Below are 18,171 nucleotides of genomic sequence, written 5' to 3'. Positions count from 1 at the left end.
GGTTGATACAGACCCCTGATTGTGTTTCATGAGCCATACAGCAAACTCCCATTGGCTGTCTATTTTACATATGGTAATGTAAGTTTCCATGTTACTCTTTCCATACATCTCACCCTCTTCTTCCCTCTCCCCATGTCCATAAGTCTGTTCTCTATGTCTGTTTCTCCACTGTTGCCCTGTAAATAAATTCTTCAGTACCATTTTTCTAGATTCCATATATACACATTAGAACACATTAGAACAATTTTTCTTTCTGACTTACTTCACTCTCTATAATAGGTTCTAGGTTCATCCACCTCATTAGAACTGATGAAAATGCATTCCTTTTTATGGCTGAGTAATATTCCATTGTGTATATGTACCACAACTTCTTTATCCATTCATCTGTTGATGGACATCTAGGTTGCTTCCATGTTCCAGCTATTGTAAATAGTGCTGCAATGAACAATGGGATACATGTGTCTCTTTCAATTTTAGTTTCCTCAGGGTATATGCCTAGGAGTGGGATTGCTGGGTCATATGGTGGTTTTATTCCTAGTTTTTAAAGGAATCTCCATACCATCTTCCATATTGGCTGTATCAGTTTACATTCCCACCAACAGTGCAAGAGTGTTCCTTTTTCTCCATACCCTCTCCAGCATTTACTGTTTGTAGACTTTTTGACAATAGTCATTCTGACTGGTATGAGGTGATATCTCATTGTAGTTTTGATTTGCATTTCTCTAATAATGAGCAGTGTTGAGCATCTTTTCTCGTGTGTTAGCCATCTGTATGTTTTCTTTGGAAAAATGTCTGTTTAGGTCTTTTTCCCACTTTTTGGTTGGGCTCTTTGTTTTCCTGGCATTGAGTTCCTTCTATGCCCATTTTTTGAAGAGTTTTAATCATAAATGGGTGCTGAATTTTGTCAAAGGCTTTTTTGACATCTATTGAGATGATCTTATGGTTTTTATCTTTCAATTTGTTAATACGCTGTGTCACATTGATTGATTTGTGTATATTGAAGAATACAATTCTTGCATCCCTGGAATAAACCAAACTTGCACATGGTGTATGAGCTTTTTGATGTGTTGCTGAATTCTGTTTGCTAAAATTTTGTTGAGGATTTTTGCATCTATGTTCATCAGTGATATTGGCCTGTAGTTTTCTTTTTTTGTTTTGTCTTTGTCTAGTTTTGGTGTCAGGGTGATGGTGGCCTCATAGAATAAGTTTGGAAGTGTTCCTTCCTCTGCAATTTTTGAAAGAGTTTTAGAAGGATAGGCATTAACTCATCTCTAAATGTTTCATGGAATTCTCCTGTGAAGCCCTCTGGTCCTGGGCTTTTGTTTTTGGGGAGATTTTTGAGCCTAGCATCAATTTCAGTGCTTGTAATTGAGTTGTTCATAATTTCTATTTCTTCCTGGTTCAGTCTTGGAAGATTGAACTTTTCTAAGAATCTGTCCATTTCTTCCAGGTTATCCATTTTATTTTCATATGGTTGTTCATAATAGTCTCTTGTAATCCTTTATATTTCTGCAGTGTCTGTTGTAACCTCTCCTTTTTCATTTCTAACTTTGTTGATTTGATTCTTCTCTCTTTTTTTCTTGATGAGTTTGGCTAAAGGTTTGTCAATTTTGTTTATCTTCTCAAAGAACAAGCTTTTAGTTTTATTAATCTTTACTATTGTTTCTTTCATTTCTTTTTCATTTATGTCTACTGAGATATTTATGATTTCTTTCCTTCTCTAACTTCAGTATTTTTTTGTTCTTCTTTTTTCAGTTGTTTTAGGTGTAAAGTTAGGTTGTCTATTCAATGCTTTCCTTGTTTCTTGAGGATAGGATTGTATTGCTATAAACTTTCCTCTTGAAACTGCTTTTGTTGCATCCCATAGGTTTTGAGTTGTCATGTTTTCATTGTCATTTGTTTCTAGAAATTTTTTAATTTTCCTTTTGATTTCTTCAGTAACCTCTTGGTTATTTAGAAATGCATTGCTTAATCTCCATGTGTTTGTTTTTCTTACAGTTTTTTCCTTGTAATTGATATCTAGTCTCATAGCATTGTGGTTGGAGAAGATACTTGATATGATTTCAGTTTTCTTAAGTTTACTGAAGTTTGATTTGTGACCCAAGATGTGGTCTATCCTGGAGAATGTTCCATGTGCACTTGAGAAGAAGGCGTATTCTTCTGAATTTGGATGGAATGTCCTGAAGATATCAATGAGATCCATCTCATCTAATGTATCATTTAAGACTTGTGTTCTTTATTAATTTTGTTTAAATGACCTGTCCATTGGTGTGAGTGGGGTGTTAATGTCTCCTACTATTATTGTGTTACTGTCAGTTTCTCCTTTTATGTCTGTTAATGTTTGTCTTTTGTATAGAGTGTTGTATTATGTTTTGAGTGTTGGGTGCATAGATATTTACAACTGTTATGTCTTCCTCTTGGATTGATCCCTTGATCATTATGTAGCATCCTTCCTTATCTCTTGTAATATTCTTTATTTTAAGGTCTATTTTGTCTGATATTAGGATTACTACTCCAGCTTTCGTTTGATTTGCATTTGAGGGAATGTATTTTTCCGTCCTCTCATTTTCAGTCTATATGTGTCTTTAGGTCTGAAGTGGGTTTCTTGTAGACAGCATATATATGGGCCTTGTTTTTGTATCCATTCAGCCAGGCTGTGTCTTTTGGTTGCAACATTTAGTCCACTTACATTTAAAGTAATTATTGATATACATGTTCCTATTGCCATTTTCTTAATTGTTTGGGGTTGATTTTGTAGATCTTTTTTCTTCTCTTGTGTTTCTTGACTATATGAGTCCCTTTAACATTTGTTGGAAAGCTGGTTTGGTGGTTAAATTCTCTTAACTTTTGGTTGTCTGAAAAGCTTTTTATCTCTGCATCAGTTTTGAATGCAATCCTTGCTGGTACAGTAATCTTGTAGATTTTTCCCTTTCATTACTTTAAATATATCCTGTCATTCCCTTCTGGCCTGCAGAGTTTCTGCTGAAAGATCAGCTGTTGAGCGTATGGGGTTTCCCTTGTATGTTACTTGTTGCTTCTCCCTTCCTGCTTTTAATATTCTTTCTTTGTGTTTAGTCTTTGTTAGTTTGATTAGTATGTGTTTTGGCGTGTTTCTCCTTGGGTTTATCCTGGGTATGGTAGTCTTTGTGCCTCTTGGACTTGTTTTTTTTTTTTTAACTTTTTATTTATTTATTTATTTATTTTCATTTATTTTTATTAGTTGGGGACTAATTACTTTACAATATTGTAGTGGTTTTTGCCATACATTGACATGAATCAGCCTTGAATTTACATGTGTTCCCCATCCTGAACCTCCTCCCACCTCCCTCCCCATCCCATCCCTATGCCTCTTGGACTTGCTTGACTATTTCTTTTTCCATGTTGGGGAAATTTTCAACTATAATCTCTTCAAAAATTTTCTCATACCCTTTCTTTTTCTCTTCTTCTTCTGGGACCCCTATAATTTGAATGTTGGTACATTTGATACGGTCCCAGAAGTCTCTGAGACTGTCCTCAGTTCTTTTCATTCTTTTTACTTTATTCTGCTCTTCAAAAGTTATTTCCACCATGTTATCTTCCAGCTCACTGATTCATTCTTCTGCTTCAGATATTCTGCTATTGATTCCTTCTAGAGTATTTTTAATTGTGTTGTTTTTCTATTTATGTTTGTTCTTTAATTCTTCTAGGTCTTTGTTGATTAAGCCTTGCATTTTCTCCATTTTGTTTTCAAGGTTTTTGATCATCTTTACTATCATTATTCTGAACTCTTTTTCAGGCAGTTTCCCTATTTCCTCTTCATTTATTTGGACTTCTGTGTTTCTAGTTTGTTCCTTCATTTGTTTAGTATTCCTCTGCCTTTTCTTTCTTTTTTTTTTTTTTAACTTATTTTGTTTGAGGTCTCCTTTTCCCAGACTTCAAGGAAAGTTGAATTGTTTCCTTGAAGAAGGTTGAATTCTTTCTTCCTTTTGGTTTCTGCCCTCCTAAGGTTCATCCAGTAGTTTGTGTAAGCTTCATATAGGGTGAGATTTGTGGTGATTTTTTGTTTATTTGTTTGTTTTTCCTCTGATGGGAAAGGCTGAGTGAGGTGGTTATCCTGTCTGCTGGTGATTTGTATTTTGTTTTGTTTGATTTTTAGATGAGGCATCCTGCATAGGGTGCTATTGATGGTTGGGTGATGTATTCATGTGGTTTCCTTTGTGTGAGTTCTCACTATTTGATGCTGCCTAGGGTTAGTTCTCGGAGAAGGCAATGGCACCCCACTCCAGTACTCTTGCCTGGAAAATCCCATGGACGGAGGAGCCTGGTAGGCTGCAGTCCATGGGGTCGCGAAGAGTCGGACACGACTGAAGTGACTTAGCAGTAACAGCAGCAGGGTTAGTTCTCTGGCAGTCTAGGGTCTTGGAGTCAGTACTCCCACTGCAAATGCTCAGGGCTTGATCTCTGGTCAGGAACGAAGATTCCACAAGTGGTTTGCTATGGCATTTAGTGAGATTAAAACAAATATACAATTCGAGAAACCAAAGATGAACCTCAGACAAATGACATAAAATGACATAAAATGACATATAAATGACATAAAATCATTTATAAATGATTATAAAATCAGGCAAATAATAATTAAAATAATGGAATATACACATACACATATACACCCATGAGCAAAGTCTAAATAATCCAACAAAAATACAGTAGATTGACCTGGCAAACAAAGGAAATAAAAAATTATATTTACCAGTTAAGAACTAAAGCACAAACTGTAAAACAAAACTAAAGCATGGTGCTAAGTGGGAAGTAAAGCAATAAAAAGAAAACTAACAAATATGTTGAGAGGGTGGGAAAGAAAGTATAGATATGCAAAGTTAAATAGAGGTAGATGAAGAAGATTCATATACATTAAAGATTAAATGCAAGGGGAAGATAACAGCAGGAAAGGCAAACAAAGGAATAAATGTAGAAGAAATTGAATAGATTTTTAAAAATTAAAATTTAAAGTGAAAAAGAAAAAAAAAAATGCCAGAAGAAAGAAAAAGGGCAAAAAAAAAAAAAAAAAAGGAAAATTCCATAGATCTGCAAAAAGTCCAATACATAGGCAGAGGTTTATAGCAACAATAAAAAAGTTCATGTCAATGTATGACAAAACCCACTGCAATGTTGTGAAATAATTAGCCTCAAACTAATAAAAATAAATGAAAAAAAAAGTGTGACTGAATACACACATATATATATACACCTGTAAGCAAAATGAAAACAGTTCAACAAAAATAAAGTACAATAGATTGACCCAGCAAACAAAGGAAACCAAAAATTGTATCTAGCAGAACAAAACTAACTAAAGCACAAACTGGAAAACAAAACTAAAGCTAGGTACCAACTGGGGTATAAAGCAATGAAAATAAACCTAACAAATATGTTGAGAGGAAAGGAGAGAAAGAAAAGAAAGAAAGAAAGAATAGATATGCAGAGTGAATAGAGGTAGATAAAGAAGATTTATATATGTTAAAGATGAACTGCAAGAGGAAAAGAACAGTAGGAAAAGCAAACAAAGGAATAAATGTAGAAAAAATAACAACAGGTTTAAAAACTTAAAAAGAAAAAAAAAAGGAAAACTCTACAGAATTGCAAAAGCCCAATGTAGCGGTAGAGGTTTATAACAACAATAAAAAATGTGACTGAGGAACAAAAAAACAAAACTCAAAAAGCTTAATTGGATTTCTTAGTGCCAATAAAATAGACAACTACAACATAAGGGGGGAAAAGGAAAATAAGAAATGAAAAAAAAAAAAAATCCTGAAGAATCCACAGAACAAGTCAAAAAATTAGAATAATAAATGTTTTTCTTCAGTCACTGCTGTCAGAGTCCTTTCCCTTCGCTGGGAGTCACAGTCCACCTCACCTCCCCAGGATGCCCTCCAGCACTGGGCTGGTCTATGGACCTGCTGTGGGGGCCGCTCAGACTCTAATCTGGTCCTGCTCCTGGGTGTTCTTGCCTCCAATGCCCACAGCTATCAGAGCTAGTGCGTTTTCCTTTGTTGGAGCTCTCAGTGGCGTTTTATATACTCCTTAGACACAGAGTCTGCCTAGTGGATCTCGTGGATTTATTCTGCAGTTTGTACAGCTGGTGGGAAAGTTTTGGATCTTCTTCCTTAACCACACTGCCCCTGGGTTTCAATTGTGGTTTTATTTTTACCTCTACATGTGAGTCACCCACTGGGTTTGCTCCTGAGGCTGCCCTGGAGAGCTTGGGTTTGCCCCGTGAGGGCCAGGTGTGGAGGTGGTGCAGCTGCTTGGGTCACAGAGGTTCTGGCAGCACCAGGTACTCAGGGGGGTTGGCGGCGAGGGAAGCAGGAAATAGAGTGCTCTAGAAGGATATGGCAACCAGTACTGGCAAATACCCTCCAGTATTCTTGCCTGGAGAACCCCCTTCCTGACAGAGAAGCCTGGCAGGCCACAGTCTACAGGGTCGCAGAGTCAGACATGACCGAAGTGACCCTGAATGCATAGAGGCAAGACCTTTTTTGCCTGTGGCAGCTCTGCCCCAGTGAGAGTCGAGCGTGAAGGTGGCATGGCTGCTTGGCTTGTGGGGACCCTGGAGGCACCAAATGTGCAGGGACATGGACTGCCTCCCCTGCAGGAGTTATGGCCCTATCAGTCTTTTTTTGAACCTCTTGTAGCTGGTGACCAGAAGGCCTCTTTGGCCAGTCTTTGTAGCTCTGCCCATTCAGGTGCTTAGAGGGCTCCCTTGCCTGGGGTCCTTCTCTGTTCCGCGCATCAGGCACATAGAGGGGGGCCCCCCTGGCTTGGGTCCTACTCCGTAGAATGGAGCATCAGGCACTTAAAGGGGCATCCTGGGTGAGGTCCTACTCTGTAGTTCAGTGCATTAGGCATTTGATGGGCCAGCCTGTCTATTGTTCAGCTGCTGGTGCTGGCCTGTGGGAAGGAGAGGCTATGGTGATGGTTCCACCCACTTTGCGTGACTCAGCAGTATCACCTTGCTTCCAGGGCTGCCTGGCTTTCCTCCACAGGCATTTCCCACCACAGTCTCCTCCCTCACATCCCCTCAATCCATCTCTCCACAGTCAACATCAGCCCTGACACTGGGATTGCTCCACAATCCCTAAACTCCAGCTCCCAGCTGCTGCACCTTCCAGGGGACCAGTGTTCCTGTCCAGGGTATGTGTGGTTGCAGCAAGGGCAAGGACTGTGTGGGTCTCATTCCATTTAGGCTGCCACAGATCGTCTGTTTCACTCTCAGCCTTAAATGTTTCTCCTCTGACTCAGAGAATTGCCCCCATGTGGGGATTGGACCCCTGCTTCAGTTCCCCCACCTGCCGAGGGCAGGTCCAATTCTACTAACAATCCTGTTTTTCCCCCTAGTTCCTTCATCCTACTGAGTTTTGCATGGTTCTATATATTCTTTTCCACTGGTCAGGTACTCCTGTCCACTCTCAGCTGGTGTTCTGCATGCACTTCAGTGTCTGAAGGTGTCTTCCTGACGTATCCATGGAGAGAGATGTGCTGCATGTCCACCTCGTCCTCTGCCATCTTGTTCTCTCTCCCCAGTTAATTACAGTTCCTTGTCTTGACAACCATATCAGTGTTCTTATACTAACTGACAAGGGGCCAGTTACTTTGTGTTCTAAAACCTACAGTCCAATGAAGACGTTCTTTTTTTTTTTTTTTTTAGTTGGAGCCTAATTACTTTACAATATTGTAGTGGGTTTTGTCATACATTGACATGAATCAGCCATGGATTTACATGCATTCCCCATCCTGATCCCCCCTCCCACCTCCCTCTCTACCCGATCCCTCTGGGTCTTCCCAGTGCACCAGGCCCGAGCACTTGTCTCATGCATCCAACCTGGGCTGGTGATCTGTTTCACTATAGATATTATACATGTTTCGATGCTGATCTCTCGAAACATCCCACCCTCGCCTTCTCCCACATAGTCCAAAAGTCTGTTCTGTACATCTGTGTCTCTTTTTCTGTTTTGCATATGGGGTTATCATTACCATCTTTCTAAATTCCATATATATGTGTTAGTATACTGTAATGGTCTTTATCTTTCTGGCTTACTTCACTCTGTATAATGGGCTCCAGTTTCATCCATCTCATTAGAACTGATTCAAATGAATTCTTTTTAATGGCTGAGTAATATTCCATGGTGTATATGTACCACAGCTTCCTTATCCATTCATCTGCGGATGGGCATCTAGGTTGCTTCCATGTCCTGGCTATTATAAACAGTGCTGCGATGAACATTGGGGTGCACGTGTCTCTTTCAGATCTGGTTTCTTCAGTGTGTATGCCCAAAAGTGGGATTGCTGGGTCATATGGCAGTTCTATTTCCAGTTTTGTAAGAAATCTCCACACTGTTCTCCATAGCGGCTGTACTAGTTTGCATTCCCACCAACAGTGTAAGAGGGTTCCCTTTTCTCCACACCCTCTCCAGCATTTATTGCTTGTAGAGTTTTGGATAGCAGCCATCCTGACTGGCGTGTAATGGTACCTCATTGTGGTTTTGATTTGCATTTCTCTGATGATGAGTGATGTTGAGCATCTTTTCATGTGTTTGTTAGCCATCTGTATGTCTTCTTTGGAGAAATGTCTGTTTAGTTCTTTGGCCCATTTTTTGATTGGGTCATTTATTTTTCTGGAATTGAGCTGCAGGAGTTGCTTGTATATTTTTGAGATTAATCCTTTGTTGCTTCGTTTGCTATTATTTTCTCCCAATCTGAGGGCTGGAAGACGTTCTTTAATAACATCCCTGTTGGTGGATTTGGCCAGGCAGTAACTGGACTGTGGCAAATACTGCCTTACTCCAAAAAGGCATTGAACATCCTTTTCAAAGGAGGCTAAAATTTGTCATGTAGATTTCAAAAATCATTGAAGAAGCTTCCTTCTTCTCTCTCTGGGTGATCCAGCTTTTCACTTATCTATTCATTATATACAGGACCACTACCATGAAGAATGTAAATTGTGTGTGGTCTTCCATCAATATAGACTTTGAGTTTGAGCAAGCTCCAGGAGTTGGTGAACAACAGGGAAGCCTGCTGTGCTGCAGTCCATGGGGTCGCAGAGTCAGACATGACTTAGCGACTGAACAACAGCAGGAGATCTCTTGACAGTTCAACCAAAATGAACAACTGACAGGACACTCAGAATTTGGGAAACAATTTTTTTTTTTTTTGCAAGCCTTTGCTTCACTGCACCAAAAACAGTTCTTTCTTTTTATGCATGATTGACAGGTATTCAATGCAGTGCATTTCTTTGAGGTACTTGATAGTTCCAAAACAACTTTAATCAACTTAGAAGAAATATATGTACATCTGAAAACACAGCCAAGATGACCTGGACCTGTTTCTCACATCCAGGGCATTTTCACTCACCCACACTGAGGAGCCTCTTGGGGCATCTCCCCAAAGGCTTTTTTAAAGTGTCTTCAAATCTTACTTCCAGAGATTAATTCAGTAGGTGATACCAGGAATTTGGAATGTTTACGCCTCTGGGAGATGTGGATGCAGAATTAAGTTTAGACACCACTGATCTCATCAGGCTGTCTGTATGAGTATTTTGGTATTATCTTGTATTCTTTGCTTGAATTTGGTGCTCTTTAAAACTACTTGAGAATTTGAGGTGTATCTGAGCTGTTCTCCAGGAAACAACCGACTAGTCATAATTTTTCACTCTTCGGTCATCCCCAGTGAGTTTTAAGGGCCTATCATGTGCTGAACATTATTTAGACACTGATGATAGAGGGCTTCCCAGGGTGCCAGTGGTAAAGAATCTGCCTGCCGGTGCAGGAAATGCAAGAAACCTGGGTTCGATCCCTGGGTCGGGAAGATCCCCTGGAGAAGCAAATGGCAACCCACTCCAGTATTCTTGCCTGGGAAATCCCATGGACAGAGAAGCCTGGTAGGCTACAGTCCCCGGGGTCACAAAGAGTTGGACACGACTGAGCACTCATGCAAGATGCAAAGATGCAAGATGACAAGGAAGTAACCCAAGTAATTCTTCTTATAATGGGACTAATTATAATGAAATGAGATCATAAAACATCAAATGAAAAATAAGTTGGAGATACAAGTCTGGGATTCAAGAAAGAGACCTGAGGTGTAAACAGAAATATTTTATAATTACCACAGATGATGCTTAAGTATGAAACTAGAAAAGTTTCCTAAGGGAATGTCCTAAAAGAAAAAAAAAAGAAATCAGAGAACCCAATCCTGGGGATCAGTTTATGAAGAGATAGGGAGATGAGGAAGAAGTGGCTGACAGGGCTGAGAAGGAATGACCAGAAATATAAGGGGGGAAACCCCCACAGCCAAGAATTATCTTTTCTGAAATGTTAATAGTGATGAGGCTGAGAAACCCCACCCCAAAGCATTTTACTACACCCTTTTTTCAGCAGTGGACATTTGCAGCAGTACATATTGTTGGTTACTTTAAACTTTTAGTGTGTTAATGATAAGCTGCTATTTCTTCCCTGCCTCTCTCATTTTTCTTTATTCTAGAAATTAAAGTTAAAAAACTTTGTGCATTATACTCCATATATGATAGATGAGGGGACGATAAGTGTTAAGTCTGATTTTTTTTTATTTATTTTCTTAATTTTTTTCTTTATTCTTTATTTCTAACATTCTATCCAGTTATACATTGGACTTTTACTTCCCCATTCCTTCATCTGTTATGCTAAAAAAAAATTGAACAATGCAATTAAATATAGTTTTGTGCCCCCTAGTATGATCTTAATGCCAGATGCATTTCCTGCAAAGTGCGTTAGCAGGTGCTAAGCAGAGTATGCAGTACAGCGTTTTGTTTAAAAGACAGCAGAGTCAAGTGTTTGCATCACAGTTACAAATATTGAAACAAAAAGAAATGATGTAGAAGGCAAAGATTCTCATAATTTCCAGAGTGAAGATTAGGAGCTAGAGAGAACCTTAGGTGTGTTGATTATAAAAACGGGAAATGATCCTCCAGGAGGTGATGCCATTCCTTTATTTTCCAGTGCTATATGTTCCACATGTATGTTGGAGTACGTGCCGGAGGGGGTATTGGTGATGAAATCGAAGATCCAGCTGGTGATGAATATGAGATATATCGAATCATCTTTGACATCACCTTCTTCTTTTTTGTAATTGTCATTCTCTTGGCCATAATACAAGGTAAGCTCACTGGAGGTCAAGAAGATCTAGAATCTGACCTACTTATTGTTGAAGCTAACATTAAAGATAGGGTAAGACTGTCAAGTGTTTCCTAGAAAAGCCAAATAGAACTTTTCCTTTCAGTGTTTCTTCACTGGAAATCTGTAGAGGGAAAAACAAAGACGTAGCGGACCTTGGTCTGGGGGTGGGGGAAGAGATGAATACAGGTTTCTTTGGACTCCTTTCAAATAACATAATGGAAAGAGCACTTTCCTGGGTCTGATTTCCAGCCCTGACACTGACATCCTTTACAACTAACGGTGGGCAAGCCATTTAACCTCTTTGGGTCTATCACATGGAAATTATATAAAGCTCTAAGCCATGGATTATAGAAAATGTTTCTTTAAAAATGATGTCTGTTCCATGTGCCCTGTGAGCAGAGTATTGTTCTTCACCTTTGAAGAAACTGAGCCATAACAAGTGACTCAGCTGAAGAGTGCACAGCTGCAAAGTGTCAGGGCTGAAATCCAACCCCTCACATGCCACCACAGCACCATGCTGACCCACTCGTTCCTTCTTTCACCCCAAGGTAACTTGGAGTGGGCAGTTTTTCTCCCCTCCTTTTATTCCAGGGTAACATTTTTCCCCTTAGAAAAATCATTCATGTTGTCTTCTTCTGCTTACATATTTCCTAGCTTGAATTAAATGTCTATAAATGACACATTATCCTCTAAATTCCAGAGGCAAAAATGGTACCTTTTTTTTTAGTAAAGCACAGGAACACATTTAAAGGATTCATGATCTTCCCCTTTGTGTCTCTCTTTCCTTTATGTCTTTCTTGAGTGTAATAATAATGTTTTATAAGAAGGCAAAGTCATAAAACACTTGGAAGACAGTGAACAGTCAGGCAAGTCACAGGAGAAAAGGGGACAGAGCAGAAGGAAGTTGGCTGATTGCCGCAGTTAATAACGTTGCAGGAAGTTTACTGATAAGGAATTTGTGGGGGGAAAAAAAGATTTGGGGCAAATTCCTCACAATGAATATAAGCATGTTTGACTTGCAAATTTAGCACTTGAAAACTTATTGGTGGCATTTTCTGTACTTTACGAACATAAATCTCAATTGCTCTTTCTTAGCATGAAGCAGATAATATAACATACCATTTATTGATGCCAAGGTAACCAAGGTTTCCCTGCTCTGTTGCTTCATTTTTAAACCCCTTTTTGATAGTGTGTGGCCTGGGAACTGCATGTATTTCTGCCCCCTGCCCCCAGGAGATAACGCCACTGCCTTCGTAGGAGTATCCAGTGTGTGCATTTCCCAGTGTAGTTGTACATGGTCCCTTTCCTTAGGAGGCTTAGCCAAAGGGCTGTGAATTTCATTATCACTTTCTGGTTGCTAAAGATTAAATCCTGTCTTTATTTAACACTAGGTTTAATCATCGATGCTTTTGGGGAACTAAGAGACCAACAGGAACAGGTCAAAGAAGACATGGAGGTAGGTCTGTTTCTCACTATACATTTTTGCTGTGGACACTCTCTGTCCTCACTGCCTTTATCAAAGAATTATGGCAGTGGGAGGAAGGGGGAAGAGCATGAACAATGTGTGATTTCATTGGCCTGTTTTTGGTTCAGGCAACACGTATAGTTGAGCAAGATGGTGGGCTCCAGGTACATACAGACGGTAATATGGCACCATCCACCCCTCCAGCAGTGGGAAGACCATCCATTCTAAATGATGGATTCACTGACATAAGTAAACAGGCAATCACAGAGCAGTGTGATGAGCACTTATAGGAGGAAACTCTGAGTACTGGGGTCCTTGGGGCTTGTGTCTCATTTCATCTTGGATGATCAGGGGAGTTCTTAAAAGAAGAGATGCACAAGCTGAGGCCTGAAGATTGCAGCGGTGTGGATGTGAGAGAGAGACAAAGAGAGAGAGAGAGTGCAGGACAGTTTAGGAAACCTCCTCACCCTGATGTGCCCCACTGTGCCCATTGGATTCTGTGAGAATGTCACTGCCTGAGGCTCTATATACCAAGACCCTGGTTTTCGGGAATTTGATATGCAGATTTTTCCCTTGGAAGCATAACTGGTGCAGGATGAAGTATTACATTCTAATAATGGGACTGACAAGGAAGGCCAACTAATTAAGAGTGTAAAAACGCATTTGAGAAATTTACAGTGTAACTTACAAGCTAGGAAACAAGAAAAGGGTTTTAAGCAGGGCAGTGACATGATCAGATTTACACTAAAAAGAACAAGTATAGATTAAAATAGGGGGAATGAAGGCATGACCAGGAACAGGGAAGCAGCTGTCAGCATTTTCTAGGTAGGAGATGATGAGGCTCTTGCTAAAGAAGTGCCACTGAGGAGGGAGGAACCAGATGAACGCAAGGAGTACTTTGGAGCTGGCATGAAAAGAACTTGGTGATTGGCCATATGCAGAGGATGAAGTCTGGAGCAAGCAGAAATGATACCAAGGTTCTGGCATGAGCCTCTAGAAAGAAGCATGGTGGCTCAGTTAAACACAGAGTCACCAATGGAGGTGACAGAGAAAGGGCAAGTTCCTGGGGAAAGCTGTTAAGTGTGAACCTATTTATTTAAGAGACACTGAATGGTGTCCCAGACTGGACCGCTGAGTGGAGCCTTTCTGTCGTCAGTAGCTGTTGATCAGTAAGGCAAAGAGAATTATAAAATATCTTAATAATCTTGATTCTAGGCTCTAGCGTCTAGGGCATCATAAACATGCCTCTAGTGGTACAAAATAGCTTCTAATTTGCAGGGATGATGAGCATCTGGAGCTGCATGAGGATAATAATTATTGAATTCATTTGAGTTGATACATAGGCAGTGCTAATGATAAAATGGAAAGCCTGCTTCTCCCTGTGTTTTGGGCCTGCAGATGGCAGACCTAGCAAGTGAAGAGAGAGATGGATGGGATGGGAGGGAAGCAGGGAGAGAAGGCATCCTATTTCTAGAATAGATTGTCATCCCAATACATGGCCACAGGTTAATTGTGTACCTGGCACATGGTGGACCTTCTCTGAATGGCTGATTCTATACCTTATAGTTTGGTATTTGGTTTGGTGTCCCCCACCCACCCAACTTGGTCATCAGACATGGCTAGGATGGGTACCAAGTTTGTAGTTTCAACTGAGGACACATTTAGTCATGCCTAGCTAGAGCCAGTGTCATAAACAAGAGTGATCACCAAGCCTGGGTGTGCTTACTCAAGCTGGAGGAAAAAAGAAGACATTGCTTTTCAGCCATCATCACCCTGTACTCTTTCTGCCTCTGTTACTTCTTGCTGCTGGTTGCTATGTCACTGAAACTCCACAATAATCTGTAGTTGTGGGAGCAGCTAAAGTGGTATTCAAGTACTTGGTGCGGCCTTCTGGGATGATCTTTTATGTAGACTGAGTAAATCAAGTAACTGCCCCCGAGTGGTGAGTTATGTTTTCCTTTCTCAACTGTGACCTTTGAATATTTGCCTTTGTCTTCTAGACCAAGTGCTTCATCTGTGGGATAGGCAATGATTACTTTGACACCGTGCCACATGGCTTTGAAACCCACACTTTACAGGAACACAACTTGGCCAATTATCTGTGAGTATGCCTGACTCACTCCCCTGCCTCTCCTGATACCCAGGCTTCAACTCAGCATGCTGGAGAAACTGGAGAGAGAACCCCTCTCATTACTACTGGCCTCAGGCTTCTTATAAGCCTCCTGGAGGGAAACACTCACAGCTAGTGGTTCTTTTTCTTCAAGAGTAGGTTAACTTAGGAAATGAAGTTGCAATGTTCCACATGAAAGATACCTTCTAGAACATGAAATGAAAAGGTGGAAAGGATGAGCAGAATGTGCACCAAGCCTCTCAGAGAGCTTTGTCTGTGTTTCTTATTTCGAACAGGAATGTTCCATCTGCTCCCTAGAAATATGTGAATCTTCATTTTTCTTTCCTGAGAAAATACAGAGCTCTTTAAGCACTATTGGAAAACACAGATAAAAGTTACATTTTTTTTTTAATACATAGAAATCTAGCTATTACTCAAGACTAGCCAGAAACTGTACTTTGGTACAATATTAATTCTTAATCTGTTTCTAACCTGATTTTAATATCTAAAAGAAGAGATACAGAATAGTGTTGAAGTGGACTTTGGGATTCAAAAGTATGCGATATTAGACAAGTTATTTAACCTTTTTAATCCTTGATTTTCCAAATGAGGATCACAGTTCCTGCCCCATAAGTGAATAAATAGGATATAGTCGCAGGCAGGGTCTGGCAGTAAACCTGGCATAAAGCAGCTCCCAAGAAGTATAACTTGACTGGTGCATATATTTTAGCTCTTTTGAAAAAATATTTAAAAGAAGATAAGCTCTTGGTCCCCATGGCATTTCTTGTTTCTTTTCTTTGCCCTTCAGGTTTGACACATTTCTATGCTCTGCCATAAAGAGTTAGCCCATAGCAAGATCAGAGGTGTCTGTTTATGCTATTTCCATACAATCCATGTCTGATTACTCTCTGTGTATCTGTAGGTTTTTTCTGATGTATCTTATAAACAAAGATGAAACGGAGCACACAGGACAGGTATGTAAACACTGACCTACATCATCTGAAAAAATTGATAAAAGAATCTCTGCTTGCTGGAATAAACGTGTACATTAAACATTAACATCAGAATTACTCTCAGATATTGGTCATGGTATCTTAGTATAAAATTCCTTTTATTCTGGATGAGTATACAAAAGATTGCCGTAGTAGAAAAAAGTAAAATTAGAATTGAACATTTATTAGCTGAAAATGCCGAGCTTGGATTTTGATAATTATAATGTACTTGATTGCCTAATAAGATAGCAGATTATTTCAAGTGAACTTCATCCAACAGTATTACTGTCATTTGAAAATAATTGCATATCCTGGGACAAGATGGCAGAGCAGAAGGACCCTGAGCTCACATCCTCTCAGGAGCACACCAAAATCACAACTAACTGCTAAACAACCACTGATGAAAAAGCCTGGAACTTACCAAAAAAGATATGCTATATCCAAAGACAAAGAAGAAACCACAATGAGATGGTATAAAGGGGCCACTTGCAATATAATTAAATACCATGACCCCTAGGTGGGCAACCCACAAACTGGAGAACAATTATATCACAGAAGTTCTCCCACAGGAGTGAAACTTCTGAGCTGATGCCAGGTTTCCCAGCCTGAGGGTCTGGCATCAGAAAGAAGAGCCCCCAGAGCATTTGACTTTGAAGGCCAGCAGGGATTAAGTGCAGGAGATCCAAAGAACTGGAAGAAACAAAGACATCATTGCTGGTGGGTGCACACAAGGTCTCGTGTGCATCAGACCCAAGGCAAAAGCAGTGACTTCATAGGATCCTGGGCCAGATGTACCTGCTAGTTTTGCAGGGTCTCCTCAGGAGGCGGGAAAATATTAAAAGCAACAATGGGAAACCAACAAATTACATAAAAAAGATTCTATATAATAGTACCAGCAGCTGATTTCTCAGCAGAAACTCTGCAGGCCAGGTGGTGAGATATATTTAAAGTGATGAAAAGTAAAACCCTACAATCAAGAATACTTACTGTACCCAGAAAGGTTCTTATTCATATTTGATGGAGAAACCAAAGCTTTACAGACAAGCAAAAACTAAAAGAATTCAGCACCACCAAACCAGCTTTATAATAGATGCTAAAGGAACTTCTCTAGGTGGAAAAGAAAAGGCCAAAACTAGAAACAAGAAAATTACAAAATGGGAAAACTCACCAATAAGGCAAACATATAATAAAGGTAGGAAATACTTCTCACACATATATGATATCTAAGTCAGTAATTGCGGGAGGAGGAGAGTACAAATGCAGGATATTTGAAATTAAGAGATCAGCAATTTAATCAAGTATACACACAGACTGCTATATCAAAATCCCATGCCAACCGCAAATCAGAAATCTACAATTGATACACCCACACAGAAAATGGAATCCAAACACAACACTAAAGATGATCATCAAATCAAAGAGAACAAAAGAGGAAAGGAAGAAAATAAACTCAAAACAACAAATTAATAAAAATAAACTCAAAACAATTAACAAAATAGTAATAAGAATACCATATTAATGGGGCTTCCCAGGTGGCACTAGGTAACGAACCTGCCTGCCAGTGCAGGAGACATAAGAGACTCGGGTTCAATCCCTGGGATGGGAAGATCCCTTAGAGAAGGTAATGGCAACCCACTCCAGTATTCTTGCATTCTTGCCTGGAAGATCCCACAAACAGAGGAGCCTGGCAGGCTACAATCCATAGGGTTGCAAAGAGTCTGACATGACTATAAATGGGTTAAATGCTCCGACCAAGACAGACTAGCTGAATGGATACAAAAACAAGATGCCTAAATAGGTTGTCTACAAGAGACCCACTTGAGAAATTGGGACATATATAGACTCAAAGTGAGGGGATGGAAAATTCCATGCAAATGAAAATCAAAAGAAAGCTGGAGTAGCAATACTTACATCAGATAAAATGGACTTTAAAATAGAGACTGTTAAAAGAGACAAAGAATGACACTACCTATGATCAAGGGAACAATCAAGAAGATATAACAATTATAAATATTTATGCACCCAACATGGGAGCACCCCAGTGTAGAAGGTAAATGTTAACAGACATAAAAGGAGAAATTGACAGTTACACAATAATTATGATATAATACCCTACTTATATCAATTGACAGATCACCCAGTTAAAAATTCTATAAGAAAACATAGGCCGTAAATGACATATTAGACCAGATGTAGTTCATTGATGAGTGTTTCATCCAAAAGCAGCAGAACGCACATTCTTTTTATGTGCACATGGAATATTCTCCAGGATAGATCACATTCTGTGCCACAAAGAAAGCCTTGGTAAATTTAAGAAAATTGAAATCATATCAAGCATCTTTTCTGATAACAAGGTTATGAGATTAAAAATAAATTCTATGACTATAACTGTAAAAGACAAAAACACATGAAAACTAAACA

General features: G+C 39.5%; 1 protein-coding gene across 12 annotated transcripts in view; it reads left to right on the top strand.

Annotated features, from left to right (window-relative positions):
* RYR2 (ryanodine receptor 2) overlaps nt 1-18,171 on the top strand; it is a 794,016-nt gene that overhangs the window by 766,375 nt on the left and 9,470 nt on the right. For all 12 annotated transcript variants that reach the window (XM_043925904.1, XM_043925902.1, XM_043925903.1 and 9 more), the window contains 4 exons: nt 11,007-11,163; nt 12,575-12,639; nt 14,649-14,749; nt 15,681-15,732. In XM_043925904.1, coding sequence (XP_043781839.1) covers nt 11,007-11,163; nt 12,575-12,639; nt 14,649-14,749; nt 15,681-15,732 — 375 coding nt within the window. The remainder of the gene's footprint in view (nt 1-11,006; nt 11,164-12,574; nt 12,640-14,648; nt 14,750-15,680; nt 15,733-18,171) is intronic.

This window comes from Cervus elaphus, chromosome 15 (genome assembly GCF_910594005.1).
Source record: "Cervus elaphus chromosome 15, mCerEla1.1, whole genome shotgun sequence".
Taxonomy (NCBI): domain Eukaryota; kingdom Metazoa; phylum Chordata; class Mammalia; order Artiodactyla; family Cervidae; genus Cervus; species Cervus elaphus.
The sequence above is the reverse complement of the archived record's forward strand: the minus strand, read 5'-3'. Positions and strand labels throughout refer to the sequence as shown.